Source organism: Lampris incognitus, chromosome 5 (assembly GCF_029633865.1).
Source record: "Lampris incognitus isolate fLamInc1 chromosome 5, fLamInc1.hap2, whole genome shotgun sequence".
Classification (NCBI taxonomy): Eukaryota; Metazoa; Chordata; class Actinopteri; order Lampriformes; family Lampridae; genus Lampris; species Lampris incognitus.
The window spans coordinates 2,986,423-3,013,673 of NC_079215.1; the positions used below are offsets into that span (position 1 = coordinate 2,986,423).

At 43.7% G+C, this 27,251-nt stretch overlaps 1 protein-coding gene across 1 annotated transcript in view; it reads left to right on the forward strand.

The window, feature by feature from the left end:
* nol11 (nucleolar protein 11) overlaps positions 1–27,251 on the forward strand; it is a 55,424-nt gene that overhangs the window by 1,321 nt on the left and 26,852 nt on the right. The window contains exons 2-6 of the mRNA XM_056280352.1: positions 806–919; positions 1,699–1,755; positions 2,189–2,337; positions 4,089–4,146; positions 25,607–25,748. Coding sequence (XP_056136327.1) covers positions 806–919; positions 1,699–1,755; positions 2,189–2,337; positions 4,089–4,146; positions 25,607–25,748 — 520 coding nt within the window. The remainder of the gene's footprint in view (positions 1–805; positions 920–1,698; positions 1,756–2,188; positions 2,338–4,088; positions 4,147–25,606; positions 25,749–27,251) is intronic.

Sequence of the window (27,251 nt, forward strand, 5' to 3'; positions counted from 1 at the left end):
CTTTTTGTGGCATCTGTTGAAACAGTTTTACTCTACGGCGCCGAGACCTGGACAGTGACGGTGTCTCTACAGAAACAGCTAGATGGATACTACACTAGGATGCTTAGAATGGCTGTCGGTGTATCATGGAAGAGACATCTGACAGTTGCCCAGCCCTGTAAAGCTACACGAAGAGCTCCCTACGGTGTCCACACAAGTGCAACAGAGAAGGACGTGTCTCGCAGGCCACTGCATGCATCACAGTGATGAAGCTGCCAACAAACTGGTGCTCTGGCAACCATCTGATGGAAAAACTCAACGTGGTAGAAGAAGAATCACCTATGTGGACAACATATTAAGGGACACAGGGTTGGAGAACGTACAGGAGCTAAAACCATCATGCCAGAGCGGGGTAGTTGGAAATGCCGTGTGGAAGCAGTTATGAGGAGTCCTGACAGACGGCCTAGTGGAGTGAGTGGAGAGTTGTCAGATACACCAGGGCGGTGGGACATAACTGTAGAGATATGCATTATTCTCTGTTAACTGACAATGTTGTGGTTGCTTCGTGTGTCATGCCAACTCCAAGCTTCAGTTTCCACGTCTGGGCGTTCTCGTGTTGTCAAAGAAATGAGTAAAATATCCTCGAATGTAGTTAATACAAATTGCAGTCCAATTTATTTACTTATTCCTTTATTTCCCACAACTCCTGCATAAGTGACCCCAGCGTAGTGCCAAATGTACACTTGTGGGGGGCAACTTGAGATGCTGAAATGTTAATGTAATGTTATTTAATTTTTCTAATTGGGTCTCCCACTTGTTTTGGCAGGTTTCTGACCAGAAGCCGCTCAGCAGCTGGACGGTGAAGCAAGGGCAAACTCTAACATGCCCAGCAGTGTATGACTCGGAGTCCAAGGAGTACGTGGCAGTCTCAGACAACAGGGTATGAAATCACAAAATAAAGAAAATCTTCATAAATGTCAAAATCCAAGTACGTCAACGTCTTAGTATATCCATCTACGTTACAACACGATGTCATGATGTTTAATAGGTGATGAGATTTCAGTCTAATTCAAACAGCACCACAAAAAAAGATGGCAACAAGGTTACAGCTGCAGATATAATGCTGTCTCATTTCACCAGTGAAGTGTACTGTCATTTGTGTCCGGGTAGTGTAGCGGTCTATTCCGTCGCTTACCAACAGAGGGATCGCCGATTCGAATCCCTGTGTTACCCCTGGCTTGGTTGGGCGTCCCTACAGACACAATTGGCCGTGTCTGCGGGTGGGAAGCCAGTTGTGTTCTGATCTCTGCACTAGCGCTTCCTCTGGTCGGTCAGGGCGCCTCTATGGAGGGGAGGGGGAACTGGGGGGAATAGCGTGATCCTCCCACGCACTATGTCCCCCTGGTGAAACTCCTCACTGTCAGGTGAAAAGAAACGGCTGGTGACTCCACATGTATGGGAGGAGGCATGTGGTAGTCTGCAGCCCTCCCCGGATCAGCAGAGGGGGTGGAGCAGAGACTGGGACGGCTCGGAAGAGTGGGGCAATTGGCCAAGTAAAATTGGGGAGAAAAAGGGAGAAGAAAAAAAAAGTTGACTGTCATTTAAAGACAAATTGTGAGGGGTTACAGTTGCCCAGCACTATAATGGTGCTTACTTCTGATGTGTGACACACATACTGGAGAGAAATCACAAACTGTTTTCTCCCTTTTTTCTTTACAGGTGATCAGAGTGTGGAAGGAAGAGCATGTCCTCATCGACAAGGCCTTCAAAGCAACCGTGAGTGTGAACAGTCCTCATGCCCCCCGCCTCCCCCCCACTTGCTGTGCGTGCTACATTGACCAGTCACAGTGTTTGACTCCGTGCCCCCCTATTTCATCTTCTATTTTGCCTTTACTTTGACAGCATCCTTTGATTAACTACACGTTTCTGCTGCAGCTCCTTCTGTGTCTGTTAACTTCTGTCCAGCTAGCAAAGATGTGCCAGTAAACTTCTCCGCTTAAAATAGTTCATTGTTAACCAATCAAAGAAAGCTGAATCACTCATCGTTTGGGATCTTGACTCCCATTTATATCTAAGGGGGGGGGGGGAAGAAAAGCCTGCAGTACTACTCCATTATTTTCTATTATCTGATGATTATTATTTTTCTTTTCCTTTTCTCCCCTCATGGTCTCATGGACATGTTGCCTCTCATGCTGACCGCTGTCTCCAGGTGTCAGCAGATGTGTGGAGGATTCACTCTGCCGCCGGAGGGGAGCTGGTGGTCTTGTTCCAGAGAGGAGCAGTCAAGACCCTGGAGTCCCTCCTCTCAGCTCCCCAACAGCCCATCGAGGAGGTCCTGGTGCAGGATGAGGATATTAGGTCATTAACAGTAGCCATGCTCCCACCCAAATATTAAAGGACAGGGTTTTTTTTTAGTTTTTTTTTTACATCCTAGGTTTTGTTTTTGTAGTTCGTGCCATTGTGCATATCGGTCATATCATTTTACTCACCGGTTTCATTTTGGAGATTTTGAAATTGAGATCACCGCTGGACTCGGCTTTACAGTGGTGTCTCACGGAGTAACAGAACACAAAAGTCAGACATGATTTAACCTGGTTATCTACACCGTGTATTTGGAAGCGAAAACATACATGCAAGTTAAGTTGTCTCTCAGAATGTCCATTAATAGGTGTCAGGGTAGCATAGCGGTCTATTCCATTGCCTACCAACACTGAGATCGGTGGTTCAAATTCCCGTGCTACCTCCGGCTTGGTCGGAGATCCCTACAGACACAATTGGCTGTGTCTGCTAGTAGAAAGCTGGATTTGGGTATGTGTCCTGGTCGCTGCACTAGCGCCTCCTCTGGTCAGTCAGGGTACCTGTTCGGGGGGAGAGGGAACTGGGGGAATACCATGATCCTCCCACGCACTACGTCCCCCTTTTGAAACTCCTCACTGTCAGGTGAAAAGAAGCAGCTGGCAACTCCACATGTATGGGAGGAGACATGTGGTAGTCTGCAGCCCTCCCTGGATCAGCAGAGGGGGTGGAGCAGAGACCGGGACAGCTCGGAAGAGTGGGGTAATTGGCCAAGTACAATTGGGGAGAAAGAGGAGGGGGGAAAATCAACAACAACAAAAAGTCCATTAATATCAATGGCGGACAGCATTGCGTGACCTTAGTGTCTCAGTTAGACTGTGTACACGACTTCCCTTTATTTTTGACTTCTCAGCTGCTGTGGCTGGGTAGTTGATCGATGGTTAATACGACCTATGGCATGTAGAGGCTGATCATTCTTGCAAGTTGGACCAGGAAATGGATCAGCAATGTAATCGACCATTGAAGTTGGACATTTTGGGTAGTAATTTTTAACTGTCACTTTCATTCTCACTTCCAAATATGTGGTATAATAACTGGGTGAAATTGGACTTGTGGAAACATGTCTGGGCGGCACGGTGGCACAGTGGTTACCACGGTCGCCTCACAGCAAGAAGGTCCTGGGTTCGAGCCCCGGGGTAGTCCAACCTTCGGGGTCATCCCGGGTCGCCCTCTGTGTGGAGTTTGCATGTTCTCCCCGTGTCTGTGTGGGTTTCCTCCAGGTGCTCCGGTTTCCTCCCACAGTCCAAAGACATGTAGGTCAGGTGAATCGGCTGTACTAAATTGTCCCTAGGTGTGAATGTGTGTGTGTGTGTGTGTATGTGGGTGGTGCGGGCCCTGTGTGATGGCCTGGTGGTCTGTCCAGGGTGTCTTCCCGCCTGCTGCCCAGTGACTGCTGGGATAGGCTCCAGCATCCCCGTGACCCTTAGAGCAGGGTAAGCAGTTCGGATAATGGATGGATGGATGGAAACATGTCTGACGCTCATGTTCAGTTACCCCTTAAGGTGCCATTGTAAAGCTGAGTCCAGCAGGGGTCCCATGTCCAAAATCTTCCAAATGAAGCCGGTGAGTAAAATGATGTAACAATAAGCAAGACGGCAAAAACTACGAGAGTCAGACCCAGGATGTAAAAAAACTGGAGTTACACTTCAAGGGAATTTCAAGTGAACTTGAGGGTTGTTTTTGTTTGTGTTTGTTTTTTGCCATTATTATGTTACAATTTGCCCTCATCTCACCTTTCCCTTTTTGTCCTTCAGGTGGAGCACTACCATTGTGGCAATGACACAGCTCTTTGTCATTTTCACAACAGAACAGGTAAGATGGTTTTAATTGTTAAATTTTAATTTGTTGGGGTGTCCAGGTAGCGTGGCGATCTATTCTGTTACCTCCCAACACGGATATCACCGGATCAAATCTCTGTGTTACCTCTGGCTTGGTCGGGCGTCCCTACAGACACAATTGGCCGTGTCTGCGGGTGGGAAGTCGGATGTGGGTATGTGTCCTGGTCACTGCACTAGCATCTCCTGTAGTCGGCCGGGGCGCCTGTTCAGGGGGGAGGGGGAACTGGGGGGAATAGTGTGATCCTCCCACGTACTACGTCCCCCTGGTGAAACTCCTCACTGTCAGGGGAAAAGAAGCAGCTGGCAACTCCACATGTATGGGAGGAGGCATGTGGTAGTCCACAGCCCTCCCCGGATTGGCAGAGGGGGTGGAGCAGCGACTGGCATGGAGAGGAAAATAGTGTAATCGGCCAGATACAACTGGGGAGAAAAAAGGGGGAAATCCCCAAAAAGGAAAAAAAAATTAATGTTTCATTCCCCCGCGCAACGGAGTTTCATGTTACTCCAATTTTAGCTGTTCATTGTATTTGGGTTCCTTGCCATGAAGATATACTGTGGAGACAAACACTATTTTAAATCAGACAGCAGCCGCCGCTAGTTCAGAACGTTTGGAGCAGTCTGTAACATCAGTATAGTTCAGAACGTTTGGAGCAGTCTGTAACATCAGTATAGTTCAGAACGTTTGGAGCAGTCTGTAACATCAGTATAGTTCAGAACGTTTGGAGCAGTCTGTAACATCAGTATAGTTCAGAACGTTTGGAGCAGTCTGTAACGTCAGTATAGTTCAGAACGTTTGGAGCAGTCTGTAACATCAGTATAGTTCAGAACGTTTGGAGCAGTCTGTAACATCAGTATAGTTCAGAACATTTGGAGCAGTCTGTAACATCAGTATAGTTCAGAACGTTTGGAGCAGTCTGTAACGTCAGTATAGTTCATAACGATTGGAGCAGTCTGTAACATCAGTATAGTTCAGAACGTTGGGAGCAGTCTGTAACGTCAGTATAGTTCAGAACGTTGGAGCAGTCTGTAACATCAGTATAGTTCAGAACGTTGGAGCAGTCTGTAACATCAGTATAGTTCAGAACGATTGGAGCAGTCTGTAACATCAGTATAGTTCAGAACGTTTGGAGCAGTCTGTAACGTCAGTATAGTTCAGAACATTTGGAGCAGTCTGTAACGTCAGTATAGTTCAGAACGTTTGGAGCAGTCTGTAACGTCAGTATAGTTCAGAACGATTGGAGCAGTCTGTAACATCAGTATAGTTCAGAACGTTTGGAGCAGTCTGTAACATCAGTATAGTTCAGAACGATTGGAGCAGTCTGTAACATCAGTATAGTTCAGAACGTTGGGAGCAGTCTGTAACGTCAGTATAGTTCAGAACGTTGGGAGCAGTCTGTAACGTCAGTATAGTTCAGAACTATTGGAGCAGTCTGTAACGTCAGTATAGTTCAGAACGATTGGAGCAGTCTGTAACATCAGTATAGTTCAGAACGTTGGGAGCAGTCTGTAACGTCAGTATAGTTCAGAACTATTGGAGCAGTCTGTAACGTCAGTATAGTTCAGAACGTTGGGAGCAGTCTGTAACGTCAGTATAGTTCAGAACGTTGGGAGCAGTCTGTAACGTCAGTATAGTTCAGAACGATTGGAGCAGTCTGTAACGTCAGTATAGTTCAGAACGATTGGAGCAGTCTGTAACATCAGTATAGTTCAGAACGTTGGGAGCAGTCTGTAACGTCAGTATAGTTCAGAACTATTGGAGCAGTCTGTAACGTCAGTATAGTTCAGAACGATTGGAGCAGTCTGTAACATCAGTATAGTTCAGAACTATTGGAGCAGTCTGTAACATCAGTATAGTTCAGAACGATTGGAGCAGTCTGTAACGTCAGTATAGTTCAGAACGTTGGGAGCAGTCTGTAACGTCAGTATAGTTCAGAACTATTGGAGCAGTCTGTAACGTCAGTATAGTTCAGAACGATTGGAGCAGTCTGTAACATCAGTATAGTTCAGAACGTTGGGAGCAGTCTGTAACATCAGTATAGTTCAGAACGTTGGGAGCAGTCTGTAACGTCAGTATAGTTCAGAACGATTGGAGCAGTCTGTAACGTCAGTATAGTTCAGAACGTTTGGAGCGGTCTGTAACGTCAGTATAGTTCAGAACGTTGGGAGCAGTCTGTAACGTCAGTATAGTTCAGAACGATTGGAGCAGTCTGTAACGTCAGTATAGTTCAGAACGTTGGGAGCAGTCTGTAACGTCAGTATAGTTCAGAACGATTGGAGCAGTCTGTAACGTCAGTATAGTTCAGAACGATTGGAGCAGTCGTTAACGTCAGTATAGTTCAGAACGTTGGGAGCAGTCTGTAACGTCAGTATAGTTCAGAACGATTGGAGCAGTCTGTAACATCAGTATAGTTCAGAACTATTGGAGCAGTCTGTAACGTCAGTATAGTTCAGAACGATTGGAGCAGTCTGTAACGTCAGTATAGTTCAGAACGATTGGAGCAGTCTGTAACGTCAGTATAGTTCAGAACGTTTGGAGCAGTCTGTAACGTCAGTATAGTTCAGAACGATTGGAGCAGTCTGTAACATCAGTATAGTTCAGAACGATTGGAGCAGTCTGTAACGTCAGTATAGTTCAGAACGTTTGGAGCAGTCTGTAACTTCAGTATAGTTCAGAACGTTTGGAGCAGTCTGTAACGTCAGTATAGTTCAGAACGATTGGAGCAGTCTGTAACATCAGTATAGTTCAGAACGTTTGGAGCAGTCTGTAACGTCAGTATAGTTCAGAACGTTTGGAGCAGTCTGTAACGTCAGTATAGTTCAGAACGTTTGGAGCAGTCTGTAACGTCAGTATAGTTCAGAACATTTGGAGCAGTGTGTAACGTCAGTATAGTTCAGAACGTTTGGAGCGGTCTGTAACATCAGTATAGTTCAGAACATTTGGAGCAGTGTGTAACGTCAGTATAGTTCAGAACGATTGGAGCAGTCTGTAACGTCAGTATAGTTCAGAACGATTGGAGCAGTCTGTAACGTCAGTATAGTTCAGAACGTTTGGAGCAGTCTGTAACGTCAGTATAGTTCAGAACGTTTGGAGCAGTCTGTAACGTCAGTATAGTTCAGAACGTTTGGAGCAGTCTGTAACGTCAGTATAGTTCAGAACGATTGGAGCAGTCTGTAACATCAGTATAGTTCAGAACGTTTGGAGCAGTCTGTAACGTCAGTATAGTTCAGAACGTTTGGAGCAGTCTGTAACGTCAGTATAGTTCAGAACGTTTGGAGCAGTCTGTAACGTCAGTATAGTTCAGAACGATTGGAGCAGTCTGTAACGTCAGTATAGTTCAGAACGATTGGAGCAGTCTGTAACGTCAGTATAGTTCAGAACGTTGGGAGTAGTCTGTAACGTCAGTATAGTTCAGAACGTTTGGAGCAGTCTGTAACGTCAGTATAGTTCAGAACGTTTGGAGCAGTCTGTAACGTCAGTATAGTTCAGAACGATTGGAGCAGTCTGTAACTTCAGTATAGTTCAGAACGTTTGGAGCAGTATGTAACGTCAGTATAGTTCAGAACGATTGGAGCAGTCTGTAACGTCAGTATAGTTCAGAACGATTGGAGCAGTCTGTAACGTCAGTATAGTTCAGAACGTTTGGAGCAGTCTGTAACTTCAGTATAGTTCAGAACGTTTGGAGCAGTATGTAACGTCAGTATAGTTCAGAACGTTTGGAGCAGTCTGTAACGTCAGTATAGTTCAGAACGATTGGAGCAGTCTGTAACGTCAATATAGTTCAGAACGATTGGAGCAGTCTGTAACGTCAGTATAGTTCAGAACGATTGGAGCAGTCTGTAACGTCAGTATAGTTCAGAACGTTTGGAGCAGTCTGTAACGTCAGTATAGTTCAGAACGTTTGGAGCAGTCTGTAACATCAGTATAGTTCAGAACGATTGGAGCAGTCTGTAACGTCAGTATAGTTCAGAACGATTGGAGCAGTCTGTAACGTCAGTATAGTTCAGAACGTTTGGAGCAGTCTGTAACGTCAGTATAGTTCAGAACGATTGGAGCAATCTGTAACGTCAGTATAGTTCAGAACGATTGGAGCAGTCTGTAACGTCAGTATAGTTCAGAACGATTGGAGCAGTCTGTAACGTCAGTATAGTTCAGAACGATTGGAGCAGTCTGTAACGTCAGTATAGTTCAGAACGATTGGAGCAGTCTGTAACATCAGTATAGTTCAGAACGTTTGGAGCAGTCTGTAACGTCAGTATAGTTCAGAACGATTGGAGCAGTCTGTAACATCAGTATAGTTCAGAACGATTGGAGCAGTCTGTAACGTCAGTATAGTTCAGAACGTTTGGAGCAGTCTGTAACATCAGTATAGTTCAGAACGATTGGAGCAGTCTGTAACGTCAGTATAGTTCAGAACGTTTGGAGCAGTCTGTAACTTCAGTATAGTTCAGAACGTTTGGAGCAGTATGTAACGTCAGTATAGTTCAGAACGTTTGGAGCAGTCTGTAACGTCAGTATAGTTCAGAACGATTGGAGCAGTCTGTAACGTCAGTATAGTTCAGAACGTTTGGAGCAGTCTGTAACGTCAATATAGTTCAGAACGTTTGGAGCAGTCTGTAACGTCAGTATAGTTCAGAACGATTGGAGCAGTCTGTAACATCAGTATAGTTCAGAACGTTTGGAGCAGTCTGTAACGTCAGTATAGTTCAGACCGTTTGGAGCAGTCTGTAACATCAGTATAGTTCAGAACGTTGGGAGCAGTCTGTAACGTCAGTATAGTTCAGAACGTTGGGAGCAGTCTGTAACATCAGTATAGTTCAGAACGATTGGAGCAGTCTGTAACGTCAGTATAGTTCAGAACGTTTGGAGCAGTCTGTAACATCAGTATAGTTCAGAACATTTGGAGCAGTCTGTAACGTCAGTATAGTTCAGAACGATTGGAGCAGTCTGTAACGTCAGTATAGTTCAGAACGTTTGGAGCAGTCTGTAACGTCAGTATAGTTCAGAACGTTTGGAGCAGTCTGTAACGTCAGTATAGTTCAGAACGATTGGAGCAGTCTGTAACATCAGTATAGTTCAGAACGTTTGGAGCAGTCTGTAACGTCAGTATAGTTAAGACCGTTTGGAGCAGTCTGTAACATCAGTATAGTTCAGAACGTTTGGAGCAGTCTGTAACATCAGTATAGTTCAGAACGATTGGAGCAGTCTGTAACGTCAGTATAGTTCAGAACGTTTGGAGCAGTCTGTAACATCAGTATAGTTCAGAACGATTGGAGCAGTCTGTAACGTCAGTATAGTTCAGAATGTTTGGAGCAGTCTCTAACGTCAGTATAGTTCAGAACGTTGGGAGCAGTCTGTAACGTCAGTATAGTTCAGAACGTTTGGAGCAGTCTGTAACGTCAGTATAGTTCAGAACGATTGGAGCAGTCTGTAACGTCAGTATAGTTCAGAACGATTGGAGCAGTCTGTAACGTCAGTATAGTTCAGAACGTTTGGAGCAGTCTGTAACGTCAGTATAGTTCAGAACGATTGGAGCAGTCTGTAACGTCAGTATAGTTCAGAACGATTGGAGCAGTCTGTAACGTCAGTATAGTTCAGAACGTTTGGAGCAGTCTGTAACATCAGTATAGTTCAGAACGATTGGAGCAGTCTGTAACGTCAGTATAGTTCAGAACGTTTGGAGCAGTCTGTAACATCAGTATAGTTCAGAACGTTTGGAGCAGTATGTAACGTCAGTATAGTTCAGAACGTTTGGAGCAGTCTGTAACGTCAGTATAGTTCAGAACTATTGGAGCAGTCTGTAACGTCAGTATAGTTCAGAACGTTGGGAGCAGTCTGTAACATCAGTATAGTTCAGAACGTTTGGAGCAGTCTGTAACGTCAGTATAGTTCAGAACGATTGGAGCAGTCTGTAACGTCAGTATAGTTCAGAACGATTGGAGCAGTCTGTAACATCAGTATAGTTCAGAACGTTTGGAGAAGTCTGTAACGTCAGTATAGTTCAGAACGATTGGAGCAGTCTGTAACGTCAGTATAGTTCAGAACGATTGGAGCAGTCTGTAACGTCAGTATAGTTCAGAACGTTTGGAGCAGTCTGTAACATCAGTATAGTTCAGAACGATTGGAACAGTCTGTAACGTCAGTATAGTTCAGAACGTTTGGAGCAGTCTGTAACATCAGTATAGTTCAGAACGTTTGGAGCAGTCTGTAACATCAGTATAGTTCAGAACGATTGGAGCAGTCTGTAACGTCAGTATAGTTCAGAACGATTGGAGCAGTCTGTAACATCAGTATAGTTCAGAACATTTGGAGCAGTCTGTAACATCAGTATAGTTCAGAACGATTGGAGCAGTCTGTAACATCAGTATAGTTCAGAACATTTGGAGCAGTCTGTAATATCAGTATAGTTCAGAACATTTGGAGCAGTCTAATATCAGTATAGTTCAGAACGATTGGAGCAGTCTGTAACATCAGTATAGTTCAGAACGTTTGGAGCAGTCTGTAACATCAGTATAGTTCAGAACGATTGGAGCAGTCTGTAACATCAGTATAGTTCAGACCGTTTGGAGCAGTCTGTAACGTCAGTATAGTTCAGAACGTTTGGAGCAGTCTGTAATGTCAGTATAGTTCAGAACGTTTGGAGCAGTCTGTAACGTCAGTATAGTTCAGAACATTTGGATCAGTCTGTAACATCAGTATAGTTCAGAACGTTTGGAGCAGTCTGTAACATCAGTATAGTTCAGAACGTTTGGAGCAGTCTGTAATGTCAGTATAGTTCAGAACGATTGGAGCAGTCTGTAACATCAGTATAGTTCAGAACGTTTGGAGCAGTCTGTAACGTCAGTATAGTTCAGAACGTTGGGAGCAGTCTGTAACGTCAGTATAGTTCAGAACGTTTGGAGCAGTCTGTAACGTCAGTATAGTTCAGAACGATTGGAGCAGTCTGTAACGTCAGTATAGTTCAGAACGATTGGAGCAGTCTGTAACGTCAGTATAGTTCAGAACGTTTGGAGCAGTCTGTAACGTCAGTATAGTTCAGAACGATTGGAGCAGTCTGTAACGTCAGTATAGTTCAGAACGATTGGAGCAGTCTGTAACGTCAGTATAGTTCAGAACGTTTGGAGCAGTCTGTAACATCAGTATAGTTCAGAACGATTGGAGCAGTCTGTAACGTCAGTATAGTTCAGAACGTTTGGAGCAGTCTGTAACATCAGTATAGTTCAGAACGTTTGGAGCAGTATGTAACGTCAGTATAGTTCAGAACGATTGGAGCAGTCTGTAACGTCAGTATAGTTCAGAACGATTGGAGCAGTCTGTAACGTCAGTATAGTTCAGAACGTTTGGAGCAGTCTGTAACATCAGTATAGTTCAGAACGTTTGGAGCAGTCTGTAACGTCAGTATAGTTCAGAACGTTTGGAGCAGTCTGTAACGTCAGTATAGTTCAGAACGTTTGGAGCGGTCTGTAACGTCAGTATAGTTCAGAACGTTTGGAGCAGTCTGTAACGTCAGTATAGTTCAGAACGTTGGGAGCGGTCTGTAACGTCAGTATAGTTCAGAACGATTGGAGCGGTCTGTAACGTCAGTATAGTCCAGAACGTTTGGAGCAGTCTGTAACGTCAGTATAGTTCAGAACATTGGGAGCAGTCTGTAACATCAGTATAGTTCAGAACGTTTGGAGCAGTCTGTAATGTCAGTATAGTTCAGAACGATTGGAGCAGTCTGTAACATCAGTATAGTTCAGACCGTTGGGATCAGTCTGTAACGTCAGTATAGTTCAGAACGTTTGGAGCAGTCTGTAACATCAGTATAGTTCAGAACGTTGGGAGCAGTCTGTAATGTCAGTATAGTTCAGAACGTTGGGAGCAGTCTGTAACATCAGTATAGTTCAGAACGTTTGGAGCAGTCTGTAACGTCAGTATAGTTCAGAACGTTGGGAGCAGTCTGTAACGTCAGTATAGTTCAGAACGTTTGGAGCAGTATGTAACATCAGTATAGTTCAGACCGTTTGGAGCAGTCTGTAATGTCAGTATAGTTCAGAACGTTTGGAGCAGTCTGTAACATCAGTATAGTTCAGAACGTTTGGAGCAGTCTGTAACGTCAGTATAGTTCAGAACGATTGGAGCAGTCTGTAACGTCAGTATAGTTCAGAACGATTGGAACAGTCTGTAACGTCAGTATAGTTCAGAACGTTGGGAGCAGTCTGTAACATCAGTATAGTTCAGAACGTTTGGAGCAGTCTGTAACGTCAGTATAGTTCAGAACGATTGGAGCAGTCTGTAACGTCAGTATAGTTCAGAACGATTGGAGCAGTCTGTAACATCAGTATAGTTCAGAACGTTTGGAGAAGTCTGTAACGTCAGTATAGTTCAGAACGATTGGAGCAGTCTGTAACGTCAGTATAGTTCAGAACGATTGGAGCAGTCTGTAACGTCAGTATAGTTCAGAACGTTTGGAGCAGTCTGTAACATCAGTATAGTTCAGAACGATTGGAACAGTCTGTAACGTCAGTATAGTTCAGAACGTTTGGAGCAGTCTGTAACGTCAGTATAGTTCAGAACGTTTGGAGCAGTCTGTAACATCAGTATAGTTCAGAACGATTGGAGCAGTCTGTAACGTCAGTATAGTTCAGAACGATTGGAGCAGTCTGTAACATCAGTATAGTTCAGAACATTTGGAGCAGTCTGTAACATCAGTATAGTTCAGAACGATTGGAGCAGTCTGTAACGTCAGTATAGTTCAGAACATTTGGAGCAGTCTGTAACATCAGTATAGTTCAGAACATTTGGAGCAGTCTGTAACGTCAGTATAGTTCAGAACGATTGGAGCAGTCTGTAACGTCAGTATAGTTCAGAACGATTGGAGCAGTCTGTAAAATCAGTATAGTTCAGAACGTTTGGAGCAGTCTGTAACATCAGTATAGTTCAGAACGATTGGAGCAGTCTGTAACATCAGTATAGTTCAGACCGTTTGGAGCAGTCTGTAACGTCAGTATAGTTCAGAACGTTTGGAGCAGTCTGTAATGTCAGTATAGTTCAGAACGTTTGGAGCAGTCTGTAACATCAGTATAGTTCAGAACGTTTGGAGCAGTATGTAACGTCAGTATAGTTCAGAACGTTTGGAGCAGTCTGTAACATCAGTATAGTTCAGAACGATTGGAGCAGTCTGTAACGTCAGTATAGTTCAGAACGTTTGGAGCAGTCTGTAACATCAGTATAGTTCAGAACGTTTGGAGCAGTATGTAACGTCAGTATAGTTCAGAATGTTTGGAGCAGTCTGTAACGTCAGTATAGTTCAGAACGATTGGAGCAGTCTGTAACGTCAGTATAGTTCAGAACGTTTGGAGCAGTCTGTAACATCAGTATAGTTCAGAACGATTGGAGCAGTCTGTAACGTCAGTATAGTTCAGAACGTTTGGAGCGGTCTGTAACGTCAGTATAGTTCAGAACGTTTGGAGCAGTCTGTAACGTCAGTATAGTTCAGAACGTTGGGAGCGGTCTGTAACGTCAGTATAGTCCAGAACGTTTGGAGCAGTCTGTAACGTCAGTATAGTTCAGAACGTTGGGAGCAGTCTGTAACATCAGTATAGTTCAGAACGTTTGGAGCAGTCTGTAACGTCAGTATAGTTCAGAACGATTGGAGCAGTCTGTAAAATCAGTATAGTTCAGACCGTTGGGATCAGTCTGTAACGTCAGTATTGTTCAGAACGTTTGGAGCAGTCTGTAACATCAGTATAGTTCAGAACGTTGGGAGCAGTCTGTAACGTCAGTATAGTTCAGAACGTTGGGAGCAGTCTGTAACATCAGTATAGTTCAGAACGTTTGGATCAGTCTGTAACGTCAGTATAGTTTAGAACGTTTGGAGCAGTCTGTAACGTCAGTATAGTTCAGAACGATTGGAGCAGTCTGTAACGTCAGTATAGTTCAGAACGTTTGGAGCAGTCTGTAACGTCAGTATAGTTCAGAACGTTTGGAGCAGTCTGTAACGTCAGTATAGTTCAGAACGATTGGAGCAGTCTGTAACATCAGTATAGTTCAGAACGTTTGGAGCAGTCTGTAACGTCAGTATAGTTCAGACCGTTTGGAGCAGTCTGTAACATCAGTATAGTTCAGAACGTTGGGAGCAGTCTGTAACGTCAGTATAGTTCAGAACGTTGGGAGCAGTCTGTAACATCAGTATAGTTCAGAACGATTGGAGCAGTCTGTAACGTCAGTATAGTTCAGAACGTTTGGAGCAGTCTGTAACATCAGTATAGTTCAGAACATTTGGAGCAGTCTGTAACGTCAGTATAGTTCAGAACGATTGGAGCAGTCTGTAACGTCAGTATAGTTCAGAACGTTTGGAGCAGTCTGTAACGTCAGTATAGTTCAGAACGTTTGGAGCAGTCTGTAACGTCAGTATAGTTCAGAACGATTGGAGCAGTCTGTAACATCAGTATAGTTCAGAACGTTTGGAGCAGTCTGTAACGTCAGTATAGTTAAGACCGTTTGGAGCAGTCTGTAACACCAGTATAGTTCAGAACGTTGGGAGCAGTCTGTAACGTCAGTATAGTTCAGAACGTTGGGAGCAGTCTGTAACATCAGTATAGTTCAGAACGATTGGAGCAGTCTGCAACGTCAGTATAGTTCAGAACGTTTGGAGCAGTCTGTAACATCAGTATAGTTCAGAACATTTGGAGCAGTCTGTAACGTCAGTATAGTTCAGAACGTTTGGAGCAGTCTGTAACGTCAGTATAGTTCAGAACGTTTGGAGCAGTCTGTAACATCAGTATAGTTCAGAACGATTGGAGCAGTCTGTAACGTCAGTATAGTTCAGAACGATTGGAGCAGTCTGTAACATCAGTATAGTTCAGAACATTTGGAGCAGTCTGTAACATCAGTATAGTTCAGAACGATTGGAGCAGTCTGTAACATCAGTATAGTTCAGAACATTTGGAGCAGTCTGTAACGTCAGTATAGTTCAGAACGATTGGAGCAGTCTGTAACGTCAGTATAGTTCAGAACGATTGGAGCAGTCTGTAAAATCAGTATAGTTCAGAACGTTTGGAGCAGTCTGTAACATCAGTATAGTTCAGAACGATTGGAGCAGTCTGTAACATCAGTATAGTTCAGACCGTTTGGAGCAGTCTGTAACGTCAGTATAGTTCAGAACGTTTGGAGCAGTCTGTAATGTCAGTATAGTTCAGAACGTTTGGAGCAGTCTGTAACATCAGTATAGTTCAGAACGTTTGGAGCAGTATGTAACGTCAGTATAGTTCAGAACGTTTGGAGCAGTCTGTAACATCAGTATAGTTCAGAACGATTGGAGCAGTCTGTAACGTCAGTATAGTTCAGAACGTTTGGAGCAGTCTGTAACATCAGTATAGTTCAGAACGTTTGGAGCAGTATGTAACGTCAGTATAGTTCAGAATGTTTGGAGCAGTCTGTAACGTCAGTATAGTTCAGAACGATTGGAGCAGTCTGTAACGTCAGTATAGTTCAGAACGTTTGGAGCAGTCTGTAACATCAGTATAGTTCAGAACGATTGGAGCAGTCTGTAACGTCAGTATAGTTCAGAACGTTTGGAGCGGTCTGTAACGTCAGTATAGTTCAGAACGTTTGGAGCAGTCTGTAACGTCAGTATAGTTCAGAACGTTGGGAGCGGTCTGTAACGTCAGTATAGTCCAGAACGTTTGGAGCAGTCTGTAACATCAGTATAGTTCAGAACGTTGGGAGCAGTCTGTAACGTCAGTATAGTTCAGAACGTTGGGAGCAGTCTGTAACATCAGTATAGTTCAGAACGTTTGGATCAGTCTGTAACGTCAGTATAGTTTAGAACGTTTGGAGCAGTCTGTAACGTCAGTATAGTTCAGAACGATTGGAGCAGTCTGTAACGTCAGTATAGTTCAGAACGTTTGGAGCAGTCTGTAACGTCAGTATAGTTCAGAACGTTTGGAGCAGTCTGTAACGTCAGTATAGTTCAGAACGATTGGAGCAGTCTGTAACATCAGTATAGTTCAGAACGTTTGGAGCAGTCTGTAACGTCAGTATAGTTCAGACCGTTTGGAGCAGTCTGTAACATCAGTATAGTTCAGAACGTTGGGAGCAGTCTGTAACGTCAGTATAGTTCAGAACGTTGGGAGCAGTCTGTAACATCAGTATAGTTCAGAACGATTGGAGCAGTCTGTAACGTCAGTATAGTTCAGAACGTTTGGAGCAGTCTGTAACATCAGTATAGTTCAGAACATTTGGAGCAGTCTGTAACGTCAGTATAGTTCAGAACGATTGGAGCAGTCTGTAACGTCAGTATAGTTCAGAACGTTTGGAGCAGTCTGTAACGTCAGTATAGTTCAGAACGTTTGGAGCAGTCTGTAACGTCAGTATAGTTCAGAACGATTGGAGCAGTCTGTAACATCAGTATAGTTCAGAACGTTTGGAGCAGTCTGTAACGTCAGTATAGTTAAGACCGTTTGGAGCAGTCTGTAACATCAGTATAGTTCAGAACGTTGGGAGCAGTCTGTAACGTCAGTATAGTTCAGAACGTTGGGAGCAGTCTGTAACATCAGTATAGTTCAGAACGATTGGAGCAGTCTGTAACGTCAGTATAGTTCAGAACGTTTGGAGCAGTCTGTAACATCAGTATAGTTCAGAACATTTGGAGCAGTCTCTAACGTCAGTATAGTTCAGAACGATTGGAGCAGTCTGTAACGTCAGTATAGTTCAGAACGTTTGGAGCAGTCTGTAACGTCAGTATAGTTCAGAACGTTTGGAGCAGTCTGTAACGTCAGTATAGTTCAGAACGATTGGAGCAGTCTGTAACGTCAGTATAGTTCAGACCGTTTGGAGCAGTCTGTAACGTCAGTATAGTTCAGCACGATTGGAGCAGTCTGTAACGTCACTATAGTTCAGAACGTTTGGAGCAGTCTGTAACGTCAGTATAGTTCAGAACGTTTGGAGCAGTCTGTAACGTCAGTATAGTTCAGAACGTTTGGAGCAGTCTGTAACATCAGTATAGTTCAGAACATTTGGAGCAGTCTGTAACGTCAGTATAGTTCAGAACGATTGGAGCAGTCTGTAACATCAGTATAGTTCAGAACGTTTGGAGCAGTCTGTAACGTCAGTATAGTTCAGACCGTTTGGAGCAGTCTGTAACGTCAGTATAGTTCAGACCGTTTGGAGCAGTCTGTAACGTCAGTATAGTTCAGAACATTTGGAGCAGTCTGTAACGTCAGTATAGTTCAGAACGTTTGGAGCAGTCTGTAACGTCAGTATAGTTCAGAACGATTGGAGCAGTCTGTAATGTCAGTATAGTTCAGAACATTTGGAGCAGTCTGTAACGTCAGTATAGTTCAGAACATTTGGAGCAGTCTGTAACATCAGTATAGTTCAGAACGATTGGAGCAGTCTGTAACGTCAGTATAGTTCAGAACGATTGGAGCAGTCTCTAACGTCAGTATAGTTCAGAACGTTGGGAGCAGTCTGTAACGTCAGTATAGTTCAGAACGTTGGGAGCAGTCTGTAACATCAGTATAGTTCAGAACGTTGGAGCAGTCTGTAACGTCAGTATAGTTCAGAACGTTTGGAGCAGTCTGTAACGTCAGTATAGTTCAGAACGATTGGAGCAGTCTGTAACGTCAGTATAGTTCAGAACGATTGGAGCAGTCTGTAATGTCAGTATAGTTCAGAACGTTTGGAGCAGTCTGTAACGTCAGTATAGTTCAGAACGATTGGAGCAGTCTGTAACGTCAGTATAGTTCAGAACGATTGGAGCAGTCTGTAACATCAGTATAGTTCAGACCGTTGGGATCAGTCTGTAACGTCAGTATAGTTCAGAACGTTTGGAGCAGTCTGTAACATCAGTATAGTTCAGAACGTTGGGAGCAGTCTGTAATGTCAGTATAGTTCAGAACGTTGGGAGCAGTCTGTAACATCAGTATAGTTCAGAACGTTTGGAGCAGTCTGTAACGTCAGTATAGTTCAGAACGTTGGGAGCAGTCTGTAACGTCAGTATAGTTCAGAACGTTTGGAGCAGTATGTAACATCAGTATAGTTCAGACCGTTTGGAACAGTCTGTAATGTCAGTATAGTTCAGAACGTTTGGAGCAGTCTGTAACATCAGTATAGTTCAGAACGTTTGGAGCAGTCTGTAACGTCAGTATAGTTCAGAACGATTGGAGCAGTCTGTAACGTCAGTATAGTTCAGAACGATTGGAACAGTCTGTAACGTCAGTATAGTTCAGAACGTTGGGAGCAGTCTGTAACATCAGTATAGTTCAGAACGTTTGGAGCAGTCTGTAACATCAGTATAGTTCAGAACGATTGGAGCAGTCTGTAACGTCAGTATAGTTCAGAACGATTGGAGCAGTCTGTAACATCAGTATAGTTCAGAACGTTTGGAGAAGTCTGTAACGTCAGTATAGTTCAGAACGATTGGAGCAGTCTGTAACGTCAGTATAGTTCAGAACGATTGGAGCAGTCTGTAACGTCAGTATAGTTCAGAACGTTTGGAGCAGTCTGTAACATCAGTATAGTTCAGAACGATTGGAACAGTCTGTAACGTCAGTATAGTTCAGAACGTTTGGAGCAGTCTGTAACGTCAGTATAGTTCAGAACGTTTGGAGCAGTCTGTAACATCAGTATAGTTCAGAACGATTGGAGCAGTCTGTAACGTCAGTATAGTTCAGAACGATTGGAGCAGTCTGTAACATCAGTATAGTTCAGAACATTTGGAGCAGTCTGTAACATCAGTATAGTTCAGAACGATTGGAGCAGTCTGTAACATCAGTATAGTTCAGAACATTTGGAGCAGTCTGTAACGTCAGTATAGTTCAGAACGATTGGAGCAGTCTGTAACGTCAGTATAGTTCAGAACGATTGGAGCAGTCTGTAAAATCAGTATAGTTCAGAACGTTTGGAGCAGTCTGTAACATCAGTATAGTTCAGAACGATTGGAGCAGTCTGTAACATCAGTATAGTTCAGAACGTTGGGAGCAGTCTGTAACGTCAGTATAGTTCAGAACGTTGGGAGCAGTCTGTAACATCAGTATAGTTCAGAACGTTTGGATCAGTCTGTAACGTCAGTATAGTTTAGAACGTTTGGAGCAGTCTGTAACGTCAGTATAGTTCAGAACGATTGGAGCAGTCTGTAACGTCAGTATAGTTCAGAACGTTTGGAGCAGTCTGTAACGTCAGTATAGTTCAGAACGTTTGGAGCAGTCTGTAACGTCAGTATAGTTCAGAACGATTGGAGCAGTCTGTAACATCAGTATAGTTCAGAACGTTTGGAGCAGTCTGTAACGTCAGTATAGTTCAGACCGTTTGGAGCAGTCTGTAACATCAGTATAGTTCAGAACGTTGGGAGCAGTCTGTAACGTCAGTATAGTTCAGAACGTTGGGAGCAGTCTGTAACATCAGTATAGTTCAGAACGATTGGAGCAGTCTGTAACGTCAGTATAGTTCAGAACGTTTGGAGCAGTCTGTAACATCAGTATAGTTCAGAACATTTGGAGCAGTCTGTAACGTCAGTATAGTTCAGAACGATTGGAGCAGTCTGTAACGTCAGTATAGTTCAGAACGTTTGGAGCAGTCTGTAACGTCAGTATAGTTCAGAACGTTTGGAGCAGTCTGTAACGTCAGTATAGTTCAGAACGATTGGAGCAGTCTGTAACATCAGTATAGTTCAGAACGTTTGGAGCAGTCTGTAACGTCAGTATAGTTAAGACCGTTTGGAGCAGTCTGTAACATCAGTATAGTTCAGAACGTTGGGAGCAGTCTGTAACGTCAGTATAGTTCAGAACGTTGGGAGCAGTCTGTAACATCAGTATAGTTCAGAACGATTGGAGCAGTCTGTAACGTCAGTATAGTTCAGAACGTTTGGAGCAGTCTGTAACATCAGTATAGTTCAGAACATTTGGAGCAGTCTGTAACGTCAGTATAGTTCAGAACGATTGGAGCAGTCTGTAACGTCAGTATAGTTCAGAACGTTTGGAGCAGTCTGTAACGTCAGTATAGTTCAGAACGTTTGGAGCAGTCTGTAACGTCAGTATAGTTCAGAACGATTGGAGCAGTCTGTAACGTCAGTATAGTTCAGACCGTTTGGAGCAGTCTGTAACGTCAGTATAGTTCAGCACGATTGGAGCAGTCTGTAACGTCACTATAGTTCAGAACGTTTGGAGCAGTCTGTAACGTCAGTATAGTTCAGAACGTTTGGAGCAGTCTGTAACGTCAGTATAGTTCAGAACGTTTGGAGCAGTCTGTAACATCAGTATAGTTCAGAACATTTGGAGCAGTCTGTAACGTCAGTATAGTTCAGAACGATTGGAGCAGTCTGTAACATCAGTATAGTTCAGAACGTTTGGAGCAGTCTGTAACGTCAGTATAGTTCAGACCGTTTGGAGCAGTCTGTAACGTCAGTATAGTTCAGACCGTTTGGAGCAGTCTGTAACGTCAGTATAGTTCAGAACATTTGGAGCAGTCTGTAACGTCAGTATAGTTCAGAACGTTTGGAGCAGTCTGTAACGTCAGTATAGTTCAGAACGATTGGAGCAGTCTGTAACGTCAGTATAGTTCAGAACATTTGGAGCAGTCTGTAACGTCAGTATAGTTCAGAACATTTGGAGCAGTCTGTAACATCAGTATAGTTCAGAACGATTGGAGCAGTCTGTAACGTCAGTATAGTTCAGAACGATTGGAGCAGTCTCTAACGTCAGTATAGTTCAGAACGTTGGGAGCAGTCTGTAACGTCAGTATAGTTCAGAACGTTTGGAGCAGTCTGTAACGTCAGTATAGTTCAGAACGATTGGAGCAGTCTGTAACGTCAGTATAGTCCAGAACGATTGGAGCAGTCTGTAATGTCAGTATAGTTCAGAACGTTTGGAGCAGTCTGTAACGTCAGTATAGTTCAGAACGATTGGAGCAGTCTGTAACGTCAGTATAGTTCAGAACGATTGGAGCAGTCTGTAACATCAGTATAGTTCAGACCGTTGGGATCAGTCTGTAACGTCAGTATAGTTCAGAACGTTTGGAGCAGTCTGTAACATCAGTATAGTTCAGAACGTTGGGAGCAGTCTGTAATGTCAGTATAGTTCAGAACGTTGGGAGCAGTCTGTAACATCAGTATAGTTCAGAACGTTTGGAGCAGTCTGTAACGTCAGTATAGTTCAGAACGTTGGGAGCAGTCTGTAACGTCAGTATAGTTCAGAACGTTTGGAGCAGTATGTAACATCAGTATAGTTCAGACCGTTTGGAACAGTCTGTAATGTCAGTATAGTTCAGAACGTTTGGAGCAGTCTGTAACATCAGTATAGTTCAGAACGTTTGGAGCAGTCTGTAACGTCAGTATAGTTCAGAACGATTGGAGCAGTCTGTAACGTCAGTATAGTTCAGAACGATTGGAACAGTCTGTAACGTCAGTATAGTTCAGAACGTTGGGAGCAGTCTGTAACATCAGTATAGTTCAGAACGTTTGGAGCAGTCTGTAACATCAGTATAGTTCAGAACGATTGGAGCAGTCTGTAACGTCAGTATAGTTCAGAACGATTGGAGCAGTCTGTAACATCAGTATAGTTCAGAACGTTTGGAGAAGTCTGTAACGTCAGTATAGTTCAGAACGATTGGAGCAGTCTGTAACGTCAGTATAGTTCAGAACGATTGGAGCAGTCTGTAACGTCAGTATAGTTCAGAACGTTTGGAGCAGTCTGTAACATCAGTATAGTTCAGAACGATTGGAACAGTCTGTAACGTCAGTATAGTTCAGAACGTTTGGAGCAGTCTGTAACGTCAGTATAGTTCAGAACGTTTGGAGCAGTCTGTAACATCAGTATAGTTCAGAACGATTGGAGCAGTCTGTAACGTCAGTATAGTTCAGAACGATTGGAGCAGTCTGTAACATCAGTATAGTTCAGAACATTTGGAGCAGTCTGTAACATCAGTATAGTTCAGAACGATTGGAGCAGTCTGTAACATCAGTATAGTTCAGAACATTTGGAGCAGTCTGTAACGTCAGTATAGTTCAGAACGATTGGAGCAGTCTGTAACGTCAGTATAGTTCAGAACGATTGGAGCAGTCTGTAAAATCAGTATAGTTCAGAACGTTTGGAGCAGTCTGTAACATCAGTATAGTTCAGAACGATTGGAGCAGTCTGTAACATCAGTATAGTTCAGACCGTTTGGAGCAGTCTGTAACGTCAGTATAGTTCAGAACGTTTGGAGCAGTCTGTAATGTCAGTATAGTTCAGAACGTTTGGAGCAGTCTGTAACATCAGTATAGTTCAGAACGTTTGGAGCAGTATGTAACGTCAGTATAGTTCAGAACGTTTGGAGCAGTCTGTAACATCAGTATAGTTCAGAACGATTGGAGCAGTCTGTAACGTCAGTATAGTTCAGAACGTTTGGAGCAGTCTGTAACATCAGTATAGTTCAGAACGTTTGGAGCAGTATGTAACGTCAGTATAGTTCAGAATGTTTGGAGCAGTCTGTAACGTCAGTATAGTTCAGAACGATTGGAGCAGTCTGTAACGTCAGTATAGTTCAGAACGTTTGGAGCAGTCTGTAACGTCAGTATAGTTCAGAACGTTTGGAGCAGTCTGTAACGTCAGTATAGTTCAGAACGTTTGGAGCGGTCTGTAACGTCAGTATAGTTCAGAACGTTGGGAGCAGTCTGTAACATCAGTATAGTTCAGAACGTTTGGAGCAGTCTGTAACGTCAGTATAGTTCAGAACGATTGGAGCAGTCTGTAAAATCAGTATAGTTCAGACCGTTGGGATCAGTCTGTAACGTCAGTATTGTTCAGAACGTTTGGAGCAGTCTGTAACATCAGTATAGTTCAGAACGTTGGGAGCAGTCTGTAATGTCAGTATAGTTCAGAACGTTTGGAGCAGTCTGTAACATCAGTATAGTTCAGAACGTTTGGAGCAGTCTGTAACGTCAGTATAGTTCAGAACGTTGGGAGCAGTCTGTAACATCAGTATAGTTCAGAACGTTTGGATCAGTCTGTAACGTCAGTATAGTTTAGAACGTTGGGAGCAGTCTGTAACGTCAGTATAGTTCAGAACGATTGGAACAGTCTGTAACGTCAGTATAGTTCAGAACGTTGGGAGCAGTCTGTAACATCAGTATAGTTCAGAACGTTTGGAGCAGTCTGTAACGTCAGTATAGTTCAGAACGATTGGAGCAGTCTGTAACGTCAGTATAGTTCAGAACGATTGGAGCAGTCTGTAACATCAGTATAGTTCAGAACGTTTGGAGCAGTCTGTAACGTCAGTATAGTTCAGAACGATTGGAGCAGTCTGTAACGTCAGTATAGTTCAGAACGTTTGGAGCAGTCTGTAACATCAGTATAGTTCAGAACGATTGGAACAGTCTGTAGCGTCAGTATAGTTCATTACGTTTGGAGCAGTCTGTAACATCAGTATAGTTCAGAACATTTGGAGCAGTCTGTAACGTCAGTATAGTTCAGAACGTTTGGAGCAGTCTGTAACGTCAGTATAGTTCAGACCGTTTGGAGCAGTCTGTAATGTCAGTATAGTTCAGAACGATTGGAGCAGTCTGTAACGTCAGTATAGTTCAGAACGTTGGAGCAGTCTGTAACGTCAGTATAGTTCAGAACGATTGGAGCAGTCTGTAACGTCAGTATAGTTCAGACCGTTTGGAGCAGTCTGTAACATCAGTATAGTTCAGAACGTTTGGAGCAGTCTGTAACGTCAGTATAGTTCAGAACGATTGGAGCAGTCTGTAACGTCAGTATAGTTCAGAACGTTTGGAGCAGTCTGTAACATCAGTATAGTTCAGAACGATTGGAACAGTCTGTAGCGTCAGTATAGTTCATTACGTTTGGAGCAGTCTGTAACATCAGTATAGTTCAGAACATTTGGAGCAGTCTGTAACGTCAGTATAGTTCAGAACGTTTGGAGCAGTCTGTAACGTCAGTATAGTTCAGACCGTTTGGAGCAGTCTGTAATGTCAGTATAGTTCAGAACGATTGGAGCAGTCTGTAACGTCAGTATAGTTCAGAACGTTGGAGCAGTCTGTAACGTCAGTATAGTTCAGAACGATTGGAGCAGTCTGTAACGTCAGTATAGTTCAGACCGTTTGGAGCAGTCTGTAATGTCAGTATAGTTCAGAACGATTGGAGCAGTCTGTAACGTCAGTATAGTTCAGAACGTTGGAGCAGTCTGTAACATCAGTATAGTTCAGAACGTTTGGAGCAGTCTGTAACGTCAGTATAGTTCAGAACGTTTCGGAGCAGTCTGTAACGTCAGTATAGTTCAGAACGATTGGAGCAGTCTGTAACGTCAGTATAGTTCAGACCGTTTGGAGCAGTCTGTAATGTCAGTATAGTTCAGAACGATTGGAGCAGTCTGTAACGTCAGTATAGTTCAGAACGTTGGAGCAGTCTGTAACATCAGTATAGTTCAGAACGTTTGGAGCAGTCTGTAACATCAGTATAGTTCAGAACGTTTGGAGCAGTCTGTAACATCAGTATAGTTCAGAACGATTGGAGCAGTCTGTAACGTCAGTATAGTTCAGAACGATTGGAGCAGTCTGTAACATCAGTATAGTTCAGAACATTTGGAGCAGTCTGTAACATCAGTATAGTTCAGAACGATTGGAGCAGTCTGTAACATCAGTATAGTTCAGAACATTTGGAGCAGTCTGTAACATCAGTATAGTTCAGAACGATTGGAGCAGTCTGTAACGTCAGTATAGTTCAGAACGATTGGAGCAGTCTGTAACATCAGTATAGTTCAGAACGTTGGGAGCAGTCTGTAACATCAGTATAGTTCAGAACGTTTGGAGCAGTCTGTAACATCAGTATAGTTCAGAACGTTTGGAGCAGTCTGTAACATCAGTATAGTTCAGAACGATTGGAGCAGTCTGTAACGTCAGTATAGTTCAGAACGATTGGAGCAGTCTGTAACATCAGTATAGTTCAGAACATTTGGAGCAGTCTGTAACATCAGTATAGTTCAGAACGATTGGAGCAGTCTGTAACATCAGTATAGTTCAGAACATTTGGAGCAGTCTGTAACATCAGTATAGTTCAGAACGATTGGAGCAGTCTGTAACGTCAGTATAGTTCAGAACGATTGGAGCAGTCTGTAACATCAGTATAGTTCAGAACGTTGGGAGCAGTCTGTAACGTCAGTATAGTTCAGAACGATTGGAGCAGTCTGTAACATCAGTATAGTTCAGACCGTTTGGAGCAGTCTGTAACATCAGTATAGTTCAGAGCATTTGGAGCAGTCTGTAACGTTAGTATAGTTCAGAACGATTGGAGCAGTCTGTAACGTCAGTATAGTTCAGAACATTTGGATCAGTCTGTAACATCAATACGCTGCAGGGAGCCACAGGAGTGTTACTGATTCTGTTTGTATCAGGAGGCTCGTGGTGTTTTCTGAGGGTCGTGGGGTGAAATGATACGTGTTTTCTGTCCTGAATGGCTTTCCATGTCTTCCGCAGAAGGGGGACCACTTTCTGTACCTGCATAAACCGAACCCCGACTCTCTGCAGAGGTACCGGCTGGAGAGAGAAGAGCCCGGCCTCTCTCCGCTGAGCTTCTGCGCTACCTACAGGGATCAACACATACATCTGCTTTATCTGTGTAAGACTGGGTATTCCTTTACTTTGCCTCTTGTATAAGTGCAGTTTTAATCCGTTTCAGAGACTTGGGAGTGTTGCATTCATGCTGCCTCATGTTTTTTATCTGTGTCTGCTGAGATGAGCTGGTAAAACAAGGTAAGAAATCGAACAGCAAGTCCGTTCTCGGCTGGTGACGATGCCAACTAAATGCTCAGTGGCAGCAGCTGATGGCGGTGCAGTTAAGGAAATTATGCTACAAAAAAAGGCAGTAGAGATGAAATATGATTGTTGAATGTTTGTTTTTGCCTTTACTCGATGTGACATGAAATTCATTCATTCGTCGTCAGCCACTTCTCTGGTGTAGGATCTCCGAGAATCGCCCCTCCGAGAATCGCCACCTTAACGTGGTGGAGGGGTTTGTGTGTCCAGGAGATCCTGGGAGCTGTGTTGTCGGGGGCAATAGCACCTGGTGGGGTCTCCCAAGGCAAATTGGTCCCGGAGGAAGGGCCAGACTAAGAGTGATTCCCAAGAAACCCAATGAAATTACACCAGCAGAGTTGCAGCACCTCGCCCGGAAAAGGGAAACCGGGTTTCCTCCTGGAGCCAGACCTGGGAAGGGAGCTCGCCGGCAGGCGTCTGGTGGCTGGGCCTTGGCCCATGGGGCCCGGTCAAGCCCAGCCCGAAAAAAAACATGGCCCCACCACCTCATGGACCCACCACACGCGGGGATGAGCATTGTTGATAGGGTGCAGTGCAGGCCGGGCGGCAGGCAAAGGCGGGGACCCGGGCGTGCCGACTTCCGGCATCGCAGACTTGTCCTCGGGACGTGACATGAAATGAAATGATTGATTTTTGTATTTTTTAAGATAGCTTGAGTGCTAATGGTGCTAAAATAAACTAAAGGAAATCTGTCAAGTGTTATCTGTGAAGGCAGGGCAAAGAAGCTCAGTTACATGGCTGAGCACCTGAAAACTTATCTGGAAAGCAAACACGAGTGTCGGTATCTGATAAAAGTAAACTTTTCTTACTTGTACAAATGTTTAGTCTCTTACGTAACTCGGTTTGGGCCGATGATGTCGTGAAGTATGTTCAAGGCTCAGCGTTTTCGGTTTTTAATTTTCAAAGCCATCCAGCATGCCAAATTTCGCCGCAAGATGACACTGTTATATAACCTCACACGAACAGGAACAACTTTTGGGTCCATGAAAACATAAAATCCGGGTGAAAATCAGTTTAAAAATCTGGGTATTTTTTGGTGAAAATCGGTAAAAACCGAAAACACTGGGCCTTGAGTATGTTGCTGTTGCTCGTGACGCAGCAATAATTTAAAAAACACAATCTGGAAAATACAATTACACAAAGGCACGTTACACGGGAGATAAAGCTGCTGCTGTACGGCTGAAGAAATATGAAGAGAGTCGCACCTTGTTCACTCAGGCACACAAGTCACACACCAGTTAGAAGGGTCAGTTGTCCCTGCTGGGTTTATCTGAGTTTCCGTCACTTTTGTACAGGAATAAAGTCG